The sequence below is a fragment of the Rhinolophus ferrumequinum genome, chromosome 16 (assembly GCF_004115265.2).
Source record: "Rhinolophus ferrumequinum isolate MPI-CBG mRhiFer1 chromosome 16, mRhiFer1_v1.p, whole genome shotgun sequence".
NCBI lineage: Eukaryota > Metazoa > Chordata > Mammalia > Chiroptera > Rhinolophidae > Rhinolophus > Rhinolophus ferrumequinum.
Window position 1 is genome coordinate 30090888 of NC_046299.1, and position 14930 is coordinate 30105817.

Below are 14930 nucleotides of genomic sequence, written 5' to 3' on the forward strand. Positions count from 1 at the left end.
CCTGGCAACCACCAATCTACTTTCTGCTTTCTGTGAGTTTGACTGCTTTAGATACTTCATATAAATGGAATAATGCAGTATTTGTCCTATGTCTGGCTTATTTCGCTTAGCATAATGTCCTTAAAGTTCATCCATGTTGTTACATGTGACAGAATTTCCTTCTTTTTTAAGGCTGAATAATATTCCATCATTGTATGCATATACCATATTTTCTTTATCCATTCATCTATCAATGGGTATTTAGGTTCCTTCCAAAGCTTGGTTATTGTGAATAATGTTGCAATGAACACAATAGTGAAAATATCTCTTCGAGATCCTGATTTCAATTCTTTTGAATAAATGCCCAGAAGGGGGATTGCTGGGTGTGTATTTTCTATCTATAGAGGGTTGGGGTGAGGCAGGGAAACAGCAGCTGCATATCCATGGGGGGGGGGGGGGCATTAAAGATGTGATTGAAGTTATCTTTAGTATTTATAGTTCTTTGTATTTTGATTATTTGAGAGTATTGTCTCTTTCTAACATATCAGCCTCTATATAAGAAGGGAAAATCGTTTTGAATATGCCATTGACAAATAATATTTCCTTGAGTCTGTTTTAGCTTAATGCATAGGACCAGAGAGACTGACTTTCAGTTAGCTAATTTGGGGCTTCCTGATACTTTTATTTAAGGAACAGCTAAGCCATAGCACATCATATTTGCTTTCAATAGCATACTCTTTAGAATAACCCTTTTTTTATTATTATTTAATGAGATGTTATCCATTGCACTTTTCTTTGCAAGCATTTCAAGTACTTCACATATTTAACGGTTTTTTTCTCTCTTCTCTAGAAACATATTAGGCCTGAATTTTAGCTAAAGACTACCGAAGGCTTTATATTTTCAGCCTGCGTAAAGATTAATGTGACCCAGTAACCATACTAACAGAAGTGCTGGTAATTATACACTTTGTCCCTGGCTGCAGCTGGAATATATAAGATGGTTCAATAGCAAAAGAAGTGGGGGTTCTGATGACCTGTTCCCAGACTGTCTGCTGCTTGCCTTAGTCTTGGGACCTCCCACAACCCAGCCTTCATTTTGCTGCTGTTCCTGACCTCTGCATTGATGTGGCTTGAAAGCTTCCCAGCTGCAGCAATGGCTGTGTTTGATTTGACCCTTTGAGAGGAAGCAACACCCAGAAGTGAATTCAAATATTGTCGGAACTAATCCTACCTGAGCTTGTTTTGAAGCACTGGGGGTCTTAGAGCCTTTGACTAGAAATAGTTTTTGAAATGGAGTCTGGGTTGTCTAAAGAAAGAGCGAAAGATATTCCTTTTCTCTAAATGGCGTGTGAACGTTTTCTCCTGTCTCACCTTCCTCATCTTCACCTCTGATCTCTCCTGTTCTCTCTTTTTATGTCTTCTCTCTTGGAATTGGAATAATTTTTAATATAAAAACTCTTTAGAGTGATTAAGTGTTCTTTCCTGCTCCTATTGGAGTATAGAGGCTGTTTATGGGACTACTAATGAAAAAAAGACCATCACCCCCCTTTTGAAGTAGTTACCTCAGTAAGACATTCAAGTTCTTTATCCAGAAGGCAGGCGGTATCAGTCAGTTAGCAGTTTCTTGGTGAATGCTTCTTATTTGGAAGAGCTGGTCCAAACCTCTCATAGGGTAGAGGAAACTGAGACCTGCGAGGTTGGGAGACAGCCATTAAATAGAGGCAGGGCTCTCTGCCCCTCTGGGTGGGGACAGGAAGGTGAGGCCATGGCAGTCATGCATTTCACAGATTTCTAATGATTTTCTTAGCCTTCATTCTCCACGTGACCCACTCTTCTGCTACTAGAAACTCCAGCCCCACTCCCAAGTATCATGGAAGGAAACCAGACTGACGCTGAATCTATAGATGATACAGGCTACTGTCAGGGGCCCGGCCTTACCTAAGTTATCTTACGCTAGACAGAGCCCTCACAGACCTCTCTGCGCTCTATCGGCATATGGCATCCGTGTACACAAGCACATTCTCATCTGTGGGAAAGGCAAAGGGTGATTTTTAAATCTTTCTTCCCCTAGCACTTCAAAATAGGAAAAATGGTAAGTCCTATCCTTGGAAAGGTAAAAAGAAAAGAAAATCCAAACCATTTCTCCTATGTGATTTTTAATCTATCCCACATTGCTTCTAAATTCAATAACTGAGTTTGCTAAACCTGGGAGGTTGTAGATAATTTTGTTGCTAAGCAAAAGTTATTTTTCACGTTGCTGCTTTAATTTCCTGGGCATCTGTCATCTGCTTTCTAAATAGCAGGATTCCAGCTCATAGTCAGTTGAAAAACTAAAAATTTTATATTTAAATAATCTTCGTATTTGCTGCCAGCAGGCAACCTGCTTTAGCAACTGTAAAGACACCATGTTTAGTGGAATGGTGACGAGGTCACTGTGGTTTTTAGGATAGATGTCTCTGTGACACGTGCCAAGAAGGTTAGAGGTGCATTGTTTAAAAGCTGTGAGCACACCAAATAAAATGATTTTTCCAGGAAGCATTTGCTCCAAATGATAAAAAATGTCCTACTGACTTCTGGGCAAGCCTTTACATTTATTTCCACCAAATTACACCTCTTTATGTGGCCTCTTTTTCCAGTTTGTCCACCCTGACTCCATTATCTGAAATCTTTGCTTCTATTCAATTTCCAGGCACCTGGAAACATACCTCACCTGCTTTGGGATGGTTAGGTATCTGATAGACTTCATTTGTTTTTTTTCCATCACCAAAAGGCACACTGAAGCAGGGACCTGTCTTTAGTGTCCTTTATCTAACCTTTAGCACATAATTCATGAGCCTGACCTTGGCTTATGCCTCCCTTCTCATTACTACAACCTTTCAGGCCCAAGGAGAGGGAATTCTCTACCTGCGAAGACTTCATGGTTTCCCTGGGTATCCCCTCTCTCCACCGAGAGCTCTTTAGTCATTGCTTTATTTACTTTGGGATATCATTTTGCTGACTGATGGCAACATGACTACAGAGAGAAATATTTTCTCTAGCGTGTTAGAAATGAAACAATGTCAGCATTGCAATCAGATTGTTAACGTATGGCTTTCTCTTTATCTCATTCTAAATATATGATTCCCTTTATTCATCTTCTTGCAACCACTTGTCCAGGGTTCAACATCAGCCCTCGTTATGCGTAGCGGTTACCAGCTCATCAATAATTACACATAGGCGTCAGCATCCTTGGACACGGACGTCTCCATTGGGCATGGTGTGAATCCAAGTGTCTCTGGGAAGTTTTCATCTCCTGTGCCTGCACAGCCCTCGGAAGCCGAGGGCCAGCTTAGTGAGGACCGGCTCTGTGGAGGGCTCTAGTATTTGACTTTAATGGTGGTGAAAGTCAGTAATGTGATTCCCAGTCTCCAAAATGTCAAGCTTAATGACACTGCAGGTGATTTAGGTGGTTAACAGAGAAACCCATTGTTGTTTTAATAGTTATTTATCTGTGTATTGGGGAAAAAAGTAATTAATCTGGATAGTGAAGTAAAACATCACATATTATTAATACAGGTGGCAGTAGGATGTGGAGAAAACAAATGGTTTGGGAGTGCCTCTAAAACACTGTCAGACCATATATCATTTTAAGGAAGAAATACATCTTGTTCTCCATTGTATTTCAGTTTTTATTATGGTGGCTTACAAGAACTAGGCACTCCATAAATATTAGTCAAACAAGTGAATCCATTTGACCACCTAACTACCAATGTCCTTCATGCAGCTACTTCTCTTTGTTGATTTAAATTGTCAAAATTGCTGCCTGACTGTTGCCCTCTGAGAGATGTGGAAACCAAACTGCGTGTCTGTTTGTGGATCATTCTGAGTCGTGGTGTATGTCTCATCTTTTGGGCAAGCCTCTCCTTTTTGGATCAACACCTTGCAAGGAGGTGCTGGAAGTGGCTTCCCAGTAATAAGCATCCCTCATGCATCTGGAAGGAACCAGGAAAGGCCTCTGAGTGCCCCGTAGCAACCCAAAAGCCACACCCTTTCCGTTTTTGGCTTTATTCAGAGTCTTACTGACTCTGATTACTGGCATTTAATGTGCATGTCTTAGCAAACTTGATTATCTAGTTTTGCAGTCTAATTTAAAATGATAGGAAGTTGCAAATTTATAAGCATCATTGAAAAGTATTATTAGAAGGTAGCAGACAGACAGATTTTGAAGGGGGGATAGCAAAAAGTGAAAACTGTCCACTGCATTGTATTACCTGGCACAACTATAAAAGGTATTTATAATATCCCTTGCTTAAGAGAAGGCAGAGTAAATAATACATTTTAGGAAGAGTTCCATTTTGAAAAAAATCAAAATTCAAGACGTATTAGCACCAAAAAGGAAAAACATCTGCTTTCTGGAAAAGTGACTCCTGAGGAATTCGTTATTCTGTAAGGAAGCTGATTAAACAAGGCCCCACTGAGTGCCTCTGGCATAGAGGCAGGCACAGCGATGCTTGATGACTTATCTGCTGAAGTACGTGTACTGTGCGGACCAGATTCCACAGAACCCTTCAGCTGGGAAGGAACGCTGTTGCCAAGCTCCGCTGAAGCCTGAATAGACAGAAGGGGCAGTTTTATTCCTATTACATTTTCAGATATCTGCATGAATGTATTACTTGACGTTACATTTGTTGGTTCATTGTTTTACAGTTTGCAGTAGATGTTTGTATCCATCATTCCTCTTGATCTTAACATCCCCATGCTGTAGAAATCCTTTCCAATCAATTGGTGGAGCATTAATTTCCTCTTTCTCTTGACTGCATGGTATTCCATGGGGTTAGAGGTACCACATTTTATTCAACCATTTACCTATAGGTGGACATTGCCACTATGGGCAATTCTTTAATAAATATACTGTACATGTAAACTCTCTTCTGGTGGTTATATTTCCAAGCACTGGGATTACAGCCAACAGTAGGGTTATTGGGTCAAAGAGTATATGTATTTTTAATTTTAAGAATTTGATTTTTTAAAAATGTAGCGATTCACATTTCTATCAGCAGATGATAGGCAGTTATCATTTCTTTTAAATGTTTGCCAGTCTGTGAGACTAAAGTAATACTAATTTTCTTTTTCCTGACTACTAACAAATGTGAAAACCTTGTAATGTGGATTGCCTATGAATTCTTATATGTCTTTTTCTTACGTCTTTTATGTCTTCTATTTTTATGCATCTTTTTTGGTCAGTTTTTAAGAGTTCTTCGTGTAATATAAATAATAACCTGTAATTTTTTTCCAAATCCTTCCATCATTTGTCTACTGACATTTTTCATGGTGTTTTTTGGTCATTTAAATGTATTTTATTTTTACATAGTCTAATAGATTTATTTCCTTCTGAAGCTTCTAGAATGCTAGTCCTTATTAAAAAGGTCTATCTTGCCCTTAATTTGTACTTATAGACCTAGTTTATTTTAAGATTATTTTCTTTTTTTAATTTTTACATTTAAATAGTTCTTCATGTAGGTACTATGTCTTTATAATTTGGTTCATTCTGAGGAATTTATAATTTTGGCTACAATTGTAAATAGAATATTTTCTGTTTTTATTGCTAGAGTAACATAAGGTTACTAGTTTTCTGACAAGTCTTCTTGACAGAGAAATAATATCTTGACTAGATACAGGATTTTGGGATCATGTCCTTTTCTCTCAGCCTAATAGGTAGTATTCTTTGGTGTTCTAGCTTCTAGTGTTGCAGATGAGAAGTCCGATGCCAGTTTGTTTCTTTCTTCCCTTTGCAGGAGAGAGTAACTAGCTCTTTTCACTTGGAAGCATTTTCTCTTTACCTTTGCAGTACAGAAATTTTAGCTAGTGATTTACCAGGATATGCCGCGTGGTATGTTGTTGGGTTTTTTCCCTTATCAGTCTATACTGGACCTGGTAGTATTTTTGAAATGAGGTTTCAGGACTTTTGTCAGTTTATTGCCTTTCCTCATTTCTTTTTCTTCTTCCTGAACTTTTATGATTTGTATATTAAGTTCTCCTGGATCTAGTCTAAAATTTGTCTTTCCTTTTTACTTTTCAAAATTATCGTTTTCTAGACTTTGAAATATTTCTGCCACCTGATCTCCTAGGCCACTAAACTGGATCTCCACAGTGATTATCCTCTCTTCAATTCATCTGATTATTTCAATTCTGCTTAATTAGTCAAAAAGCCACAGTTTAGATATTTTAGCTTCTTGATAATAAAAAAGTTTGAATGTATAAAGAATAGCATAGTGAACCTTTTCATCCAATGACATCAATTATCAACATACAGTGTTCCAGTCATCCAGTTTCAATAGTTACCTGCTCACTCTCCCACCCTCACCCAGATTATTTTAAGCAGATCCCAGACATCATATAATTTCATCCTGAAATAATTCAATTAAATAATTCAGTTATATCTCTAAAAAAGAGTTCTTTAAGAAACAAAACTGGACCCCAATAAACTTTAATTAAAAATGAAAAAACTGGGAGTACAAGATTTCCTTTTGTGATGATGAAAATGTTTTGGAACTAGATAGAGGTGGTGGTTACACAACATTGTGAGTGTATTAAACATCCCTGGATTGTTCACTTTAAAATGGTTAATTTTTTAGACTTTAACCTCAATTTAAAAAATTAATTTAAGCTCTTAAAAAAAACCTGAGGTAAATAAAAATAAAATAAAAAAGTCCACATAGCCACAATACTGTTTTTATACCTAAACGAAAGTAATTGTTTTTTTAAAAAATATTACCAGAAAGTCCCCTTTGTACTAGACTTGAATCTCCTTAAGTGCTCTTTTCATATTTGTATATATTATAAATGGCCATCGTCTTTCTCCCCCAGTAGCTTTCTTTTGCTGAGAGTGAATTCTGTTTGTTCAGACCAATCTACTCTCTGACTGCTGGATCCCCCTTTCCAGGCTTACTGGGGCTCAGATCTGGTTGCTGGAGCACCCTGAAGATAGGTGTCTACCTGGTGATAGAAGCAAAGCCCTTCTCACTTGTGGGGTGAAGGCGGAAACGCAGGCTGCTGCCAGGCCCCTGCGAGCGCTGCCTCTACCCGTCGCCCCCATCTCAGGGCACAGGGGATGCATTCCTCCATTTGGCTCCTCTTTGGCCTTCAGATGCATGAGCCGAGGCCAGGTTAGATACACTCATTAACCAATAGCTCCCTTCCCCTAGTTGTCTATAATTTCTACCACCACACTCTTCCCCAGATGTACCACTGTTCTGTCTTACTTCAGGACTCTGTCCTCAAGTTACTTGAAACTAAGGAGAGATGCCAACCAAGGCAGGACTGTAGTAGGAAATGCCATATGAGCTATATGGCGTGTTAAGTATCATACAAAAGAGCAAGGACAGAAATAGTTAAGGCAGACTGTGCCTCTCACTGATTTCTGACAAGGTTGTCAAGACCTGCAGTAGGTAAAGAAGAGTCTCTCCCACCAGTAGTGCTGGGGCAGCTGGTGTCCACACGCACAAAAATGAAGTGAGCCCCGCCTTACACTGTGTGTGTACAAAAGTAACTCAGAATTAACCTACCTAACTATGGGAGCTAAAACCACAAAATTCTTAGAAGAAACATAGGGGTAAATCTTCATGACCTTGGATTTGGCAGTGGATTCTTAGACATGACATCAAAAGGAAGAGCAAAAATTTTTGTGTATCAGTGGGCATTATCAAGAAAGTGAAATGTAGGGGCCGGCCCGGTGGCTCAAGCAGTTCCAGCTCCATGCTGCTAACTCCGAAGGCTGCTGGTTCGATTCCCACATGGGCTAGTGGACTCTCAACCACAAGGTTGCCGGTTCAACTCCTCGAGTCCCACAAGGGATGGTGGGCTCCGCCTCCTGCAACTAAGATTAAACACGGCACCTTGAGCTGAGCTGCCGCTGAGTTCCCAGATGGCTCAGTTGGTTGGAGAGTAATCTCTCAACCACAACATTGCCGGTTCGATTCCTCGAGTCCCGCAAGGGATGGTGGCTGTGCCCCCTGCAACCAACGGCAGCTGGACCTGGAGCTGAGCTGCGCCCTCCACAACTAAGATTGAAAGGACAACTTGACTTGGAAAAAAGTCCTGGAAGTACACACTGTTCCCCAATTAAAAAAATAAAAAGTCCTGTTCCCCTTCCCCAATAAAAAAAAAAAAGTGAAATGTAGCCTACAAAATAGGAGAAAGCATTTGCAAATCATATGTTGATAAAAATCTAATGTCTAGCATATACAAAGAACTCATACAACTCAACAACAACAAAATCCAATTTTAAAAGGATTTTTCAAAGGACCATTTCTCCAAAGAAGATATATAAATGGCCAACAAGCACATGAAAAGATGCTGTATCAGTAGGTAAATGCAAATCAAAACCACAATGAGGTACCTCCTCACACCTACTAGGAAGGCTGTCATCACAAAAATGGGAAACAGCCAGTGTCGCTGCGTATAGAGAGAAATTGGAACCCTGGCACATTGCTGGTGGGAATATAAAATGGTACAGCCTCAGTGGAAAACAATTTGCCTGTTCTTCCAAATGTTAATCATAGAATTTCTGTACATCCCAGCAATTCTACTCCTTTGGCATATATTCAAAAGAATTGAAAACAGGTATTCAAACAAATATATGTACCCCTATATTCCTAGCAGCACCATTCACAATAGCCAAATGTCCATCCACAACGAAGGGATAAACAAATGTGGTATATACATACATATACATACACGTATAATGGAGTAGTATTCAGTCATAAAAAGGAAGGAAATACTATAACACGGATGAACTTTAAAACATTTTGATAAGTCAAAAAAGCCAGACATGAAAGGTCACATGTTATGAGATTCCATTTACATAAAATATTCAGAATAGGTAAATCCTTAGAGACAGAAACCGGATTGGTGGTTGCCAGGGGCTCAGGAGGGAGACGTGGGCTGAGTAACTGCTTAGTGGGTACAGGGTTTCTTTTTGGGGTGATGAAATGTTTTGGAACTAGATAGAGGTGGTGGTTGTACATCATCGTGGATGTATTAAATGCCACTGACTTGTTCACTTTAAAATTGTTAACTTTATGTTAAGAAAGAAAAAAAGAAGAAAGGTTGGACCTCATTGGGTACAGGAATTGTTGAGTGGGCTGGGTGTTCAAGGAGAGCATTAAGGTGGGAAGAACGTGCAAGTAAAAATAAAGACCATGTAGAGTCTGAGTTGGAAATTAATTGGGAGAGAGATTGGTGCAAATCATGAAGTCTCGTCTCTGGCTTATAACTGAACCAATAGGAGACAGGAAGTACCCTATTACACCATGGCAGCTGGGCTTCGTCCTGTAGGCGCTGGAGAATCGGAAGGGCTTTTGGCCAGGTGAGACATAGGGATAGACGATGGGAGGCCTGGAGCGTGGTGGTCAGTGCAGAGGCCATCGACACTGAGCACATCCGGGCACGTCGAGATGGCCTGGACTAGAGAGGAAGAAGTAGGAATCACAATTATGCTTAGTGCTCATGGTGTCCAGACGTGTAACTCACTTAGTCCTCACAGGACCCCATAAAGTATGAACTCTTCTTTGCCTCCAGTGTACAGATGAGTAAACAGAACAGAGTGGCTGAGAAACTTGCCTAAGGTTGCACAGCCACTAACGTGGCCTAGATTTGAACCCAGGCAAGTGACCCCAGAACCCCACCTTAAGTTTTAATTATGACACAGAGATGAATGTGAGAAAGTTTTTTGAAGCCCACTTACTCCCTTGTCAGGTTGAGGATGAGGAACTAGGAGAAAGGGAACTAGAGCCAGAGTAAAGACCTTTTCCCTCTGGGCAGCCAGGAGCTGGTACGGGTCTTCTCAGGTGGGTCTTCCAAGTAGAAATATCTGTCTGGCCAGTGGACCTGTGGACTAGAGCTTATGGCTGGAGACACAACACCAGAGGAGGCCAGCAAAGGAGCCTTCAGGAGGGAAGTAGAGAGTCCGATGCGAGGCAGGCCCCATCTTTCCCACTCACCTCCTGCCCTGCCGGGACCTCCTGGCTGCATCCAGAGGCAGCCTGAATGTGCAGGGAGTTCGCTGGTGTCAAAGAACGGTGGGTCCTTGTGGACACAGCACCTGTGGCCACAGCAGTTGTTCTTCCCCAGAATAGCTCTGGCGGTCAGTGTGGGAAGGAGCCTGGTCACAGATGCCCCCGTGTGCTGGTTTCTAACATTCGAGATGAAAACATTAATGTCGTTCCTTTTCTGAGGTTCCAGGAAGGAGACACAGGGGAAAACTGTGGTGACTTTTGTTCGTCCTTGCTTTTGGTTCCCCCATAATACAGCGTTGCTTCTTTAGAGTATAAAATGCCTCCAAAGGGCTATGATGAACAGCTTTCCTCTACTAAAGCTTCCAGTCTTGGGAGGAGAATAGGGCCATAAAGTCCAATAAATGTAAAAGCCTGTTGTTAGCTTTTTAACATCTCACTAGGCCCCACTTTCCTCTCCCGCCCACTGTACACAGTCCGGGGATGTTAGTTTTTTTAAAGCTTTGTCATGAAAACATGGAGCCCAGGGCCTCCTAGTAGCACCGCCCTTGAGCCTTGCCAGCCGCAGTGTGACTTGTCCCCTCTGGCCTGGCTCCTGTCACACCATTCTAGGCTATGCGCTGCCTTTGCCGGCTTCCAGGCTTTGTCCTAACTGGTTCTGGCCCCAAAACGCTCTTCCCCCCCATTGTCAGATGCTGCCCGGCCTTCAGCTCGTGTGCTACCTGTCATCGTCCTCCCCAGGACCCTTTGCGGTCGACACTGTTAGACTCAGCTTACAGATACACAAATAAATGTGTGCAGGTGTGTGTGAGTGTGCACCCACCTCACAGATATTCAGATAGAGCGCACAGAAGCCGGAGACAGGTGAAGGATTTGTCACAGTCACACAACTAGCCAATGAAGGAGCGGCGTCTGAAGCCCATACTCTCGGCCACGTCCAATCCTGGCCTCTGACTGAGATAATCAGTCAGCTATGCTGTCAACACTGGAAACAGAGAAACGTGAGGAAGCGTGGCTAAACCTTTTTCCCCTGTCTTTCCTCTTTGGGTCCAGGTGGAAGTGAAGCCATATGTGCTGGATGATCAGATGTGTGATGAGTGCCAGGGCACACGCTGTGGTGGGAAGTTCGCCCCCTTCTTCTGTGCCAACGTCACCTGTCTGCAGTATTACTGCGAATACTGCTGGGCGAGCATCCATTCCCGTGCCGGGCGGGAGTTCCACAAACCACTGGTGAAGGAGGGAGGCGACCGCCCTCGTCACGTCCCGTTCCGCTGGAGCTGAGCCGGGGGCAGACCCAGCCACAAAGTACTGGAGTCGATAACAGGAGGGAAAAGAGAGGACACTGCCTCAGGGCTTACAGTGTTCTGGAAATCTGTGCATTCGTTCTCGATTTTTAAAGAAGAAATGGGTCTTTTTATTATTATTATTATTTACAGTCATATTACTGAACTCAATGTCCAGTATAATGCAAAATTGCAGAGTGTATAACGGTACTGATTTGCACTTTGATTCACACCTTTGTCGGCTTGGTACCTTAATTTCTTACACCTGATTTGTCACTCGTGACAGTACCTAGACTGCCATTCTCATCAGCGGCCATCAGGTTGATGTCTGTGATTTTTTTGTTTGTTGTTGTGTTGTTGTTCTGATTGTTTTTGAACTGGAGCATGCACTTATTTTCAGAAACTTAGAGAGTTGCCCCTAGCAGAAGACTTACCAAAGGTAATACTCGAGAGTAGGTGGCAGATGTAGCAAACACTTCCCAACAATTCAGCAATTATTAGTTGGGGTCATTTAGAGTAAGGATTACCCTTAATGAAAATAAGCCTTTAGTTGCTCCCTATTTTGACATGTAAGGATACCTCATAAGCTAAATCTTTATTTTTCCTTCATGTTTGATTTTTGTTTTGCTGAGGATTTTGGTTAGATCTTTTAGTGTTATGTAAATTTATGCTGCAATAGCTTTTGCTGCTATTAAAATGGTATTATTAATACCATAATACTCTATTCAGGCTAAGGTATCAATGAAAAAAAAAACCAACAACACACTTTTGTGATTTAGGGATAGAATCAGCTGCCGAACGAAGATCAGAATAGACTTCAGAAAGCTTCAACGGAAGGCCACTATGTCTGACTGCATGTTTACTTAATCAGGTTGCTGCATGCAATAAATTTTATATCCAATGTCTAGTATAAAACCTTCCCACAATGCACAAATTAAGAATCTATATAAGCTATAAAATACTGATTTTTTTTTAAAGAAGATTTTTTTTTTTCATTCAAAGAATTGGTAATTGACCGGAGGAAGGCATGCCTCAATAAACGGAATGCTTCTGAAATTAGGAAGAGCCCATCACAGGATGACCTATATTACAACCAATATAAAACCTAGGTGTAGGATATTCTTAAAGCAAATTTGTGGATGGTAGATGAAGTACTTTGCGGTGCTCTGTTATATATTGTGCAATTTATTTTATATAGTAAAGTGATTATGTCTAACTGTGATCAAACTTAACTGTTTAAAGCCTCTGTGTCAGACATTACTGAACTTGACAGTTCATAACTGGTATACTATTAACTAACACATGAGCTCTTAGTTACAATCTCCTAGTGCTTGCACCATTTTACATAGCTTCAGACCTTGTCCAGAAAACCAAAGAGCTCATCTTAGCTTACAAACACTAGGAATATATACAGTATATAGAGATAAGTTGTCAGATTGACAAACTAGGCACATTTTAAGAAAGTTGCGTGATGATGGTGATGCTAAAGAAATGTCTGTACCAAATAAGATGGCCTGGGCAGGGTTGGTTGTCTGGGTGAGAAATTAACTACTTAATTCCCTGGATTTATCCTGTAAAGCTTGAATAGAATTAAGACCTGCTAGTACTACCATGGACATTTTCTTAGCATTCACTCTTGGCCTGCAGATAGTAATATATAAACACACACAATGATTGTGAGACTATGTAAATCTTTTTTTTTTTTAATCTTCTTCCTATGTTTTGGAATTCTGGGGACAATCTGACTGGATATGACACTGCAGAATAGATTTAAATCGCTGTGTTTTATGTGCTGTGATGTCCTTGTACTGTCTTAAGTTAACATTGCTTGTTTTTGTTCTGTTTTGTTTTGTTTCTCCAGTGTTTAGTTGCAATTATCAGCTCTCAAACTCTAGTTTGTTTTCAAAAAGGAAAAACAAAATAGTTTTTTACTGGATTAAAAATGCTTATTAGACTTCTCCCCTTTTGAGGTTAACTCTGGGCTTTTTGGTAATAATTGCTTTTGTCCCAGCCCAGCTGTGGTTTTCTGTTTGTTTTTTTTCTATGTTTGTGGTTTTTTTCATCTGTACAAGAAATTTTGTTATGCACTACTACTTTTTGTATTCTAGAAAGTTTTCAAAAGTTGGCTGAAGATTTTTTGTTTGTTTGTTTTTAAGGAAAAAGGCATGCTTTCTGACTGACATGATCTTTTGCAATACCTCAATTTTGAAATATAGGAGAGAAAATGATATTTTCTAAGTAAGTTTATTCAGAAAATATATATTAATTTAATTCTGCAAGAAAAATGATTTAACAGATGGGTAACTTTATTTTTTTCATGCTTATTTGTGTTTTTTGAAAATGAAGAAGTTAGAGCTTTATAACTATAATAGTAAAGATCATATCTAACCTACAGAAATCTACCTAATTATGTGAAAGGAGCAAAACTTTTTGAAGAAGCACCCCTCTTTCATGTACTAAAATAACACTGAGATTTAAGGAAAAAAAAAGCTGGAAGATCGTACAGCGTTAATGCTTAACGTGAAGGCGAAAAAACATTGTCAAAAGAACAGGTTACAAAAAAAATAAACTCCATTTGGTGCTGAAAGTTGTGAATAGATGGTGGAAACTACTTTCCCTTAATTTGTATATTTATAATCAAGCGTTGATTGTGCACGACTGACCAGGATTGTGAAAGAGTTCTTCTGTTTGTATTTTTTTAAAGAGAACTTTTTTAGTTTATTAAATTATAACACGTTCCCTTTTGTTTTGTAAATAAATGTGCCCCCAAGTTGTTAATGTTATATTAAAAGAGAGGGTCCTTCAAAAAAAATTATTTTTTAAAACACAGAGGTGTTCTGACCTGCAGCTTGACTGGGTATCACAGGTCCTGTTGTGGCCTTTCCTTGATGTGACACTTGAACTAGTCGATTTTTTGAAGGCTATAACCTAACCTCGACTATTTGTTGTTATGTGCAATACTGTTTGTACTGTTTGTATAAAAAATAGAAAAAAAAAAAGAAAAGAAAAAAGGCATAAATCTTTATTGCAGATTTATTTTCATTGCAAACTTTAGACATTGTGATTCACTGAAATCATTTTTCTACTGTCAAATATGTACCTTTTCTTCATGCTGGTATTTTTTCAATAGTAATGTAGCCTTTGTACTGAGACAAATTTTCATTGTTATTTTTAGAAAGATTTTTTGCTAAGAAAAAAATTAAACATATTTACATATTTTTCATTTTATTTCGTATTTTCTTTAAGGAGTGCTTTCTCAATCATTAATAGAGTTGTTTCTGGGAGGGACTTTCATATCTGGTCAATGTCATAATATTATTTTGTATTTTTACTTGGAATAAATTAATTTTATGATGCTAATTCTTTAAAAGTTTGTTTTTTTCATTTTCAGTTATTTTTGGAGCTAAAACCTTTGTAATATTGTTACTAAAGTGTCTAGTTTTTTGAAATGCAAAGCTTTATGTATTAACTTGCTGATGTGGTTTACAATAGTGTGACAACAATGAAAATGGTTGGTTATGTAAAGTGATTGGAAAATGTAATGAACAATTGGGTAATAAAATGACAGAATGAGCAGAACATGTGAGATTTTGACAAGCCTTTTCCTTTATTACAGTGGTTTAGTGTAAGATTAGGGATGTCACAGTACAGTTCTCTAGGGATGTCACAGTGGATT

General features: G+C 39.5%; 1 protein-coding gene across 9 annotated transcripts in view; it reads left to right on the top strand.

Annotated features, from left to right (window-relative positions):
* The window catches only part of CPEB3 (cytoplasmic polyadenylation element binding protein 3), a 169488-nt gene extending 155237 nt beyond the window's left edge, over positions 1-14251 (top strand). For 5 of the 9 annotated variants that reach the window (XM_033130843.1, XM_033130834.1, XM_033130835.1 and 2 more), the window contains one exon: positions 11025-14251. In XM_033130843.1, the coding sequence (XP_032986734.1) occupies positions 11025-11252 (228 nt within the window). In that variant the 3' untranslated portion in view covers positions 11253-14251. The remainder of the gene's footprint in view (positions 1-11024) is intronic. The other 4 variants (XM_033130840.1, XM_033130838.1, XM_033130839.1 and 1 more) reach the window with 1 other exon arrangement.
* The last annotated feature ends 679 nt before the right edge of the window (positions 14252-14930 follow it).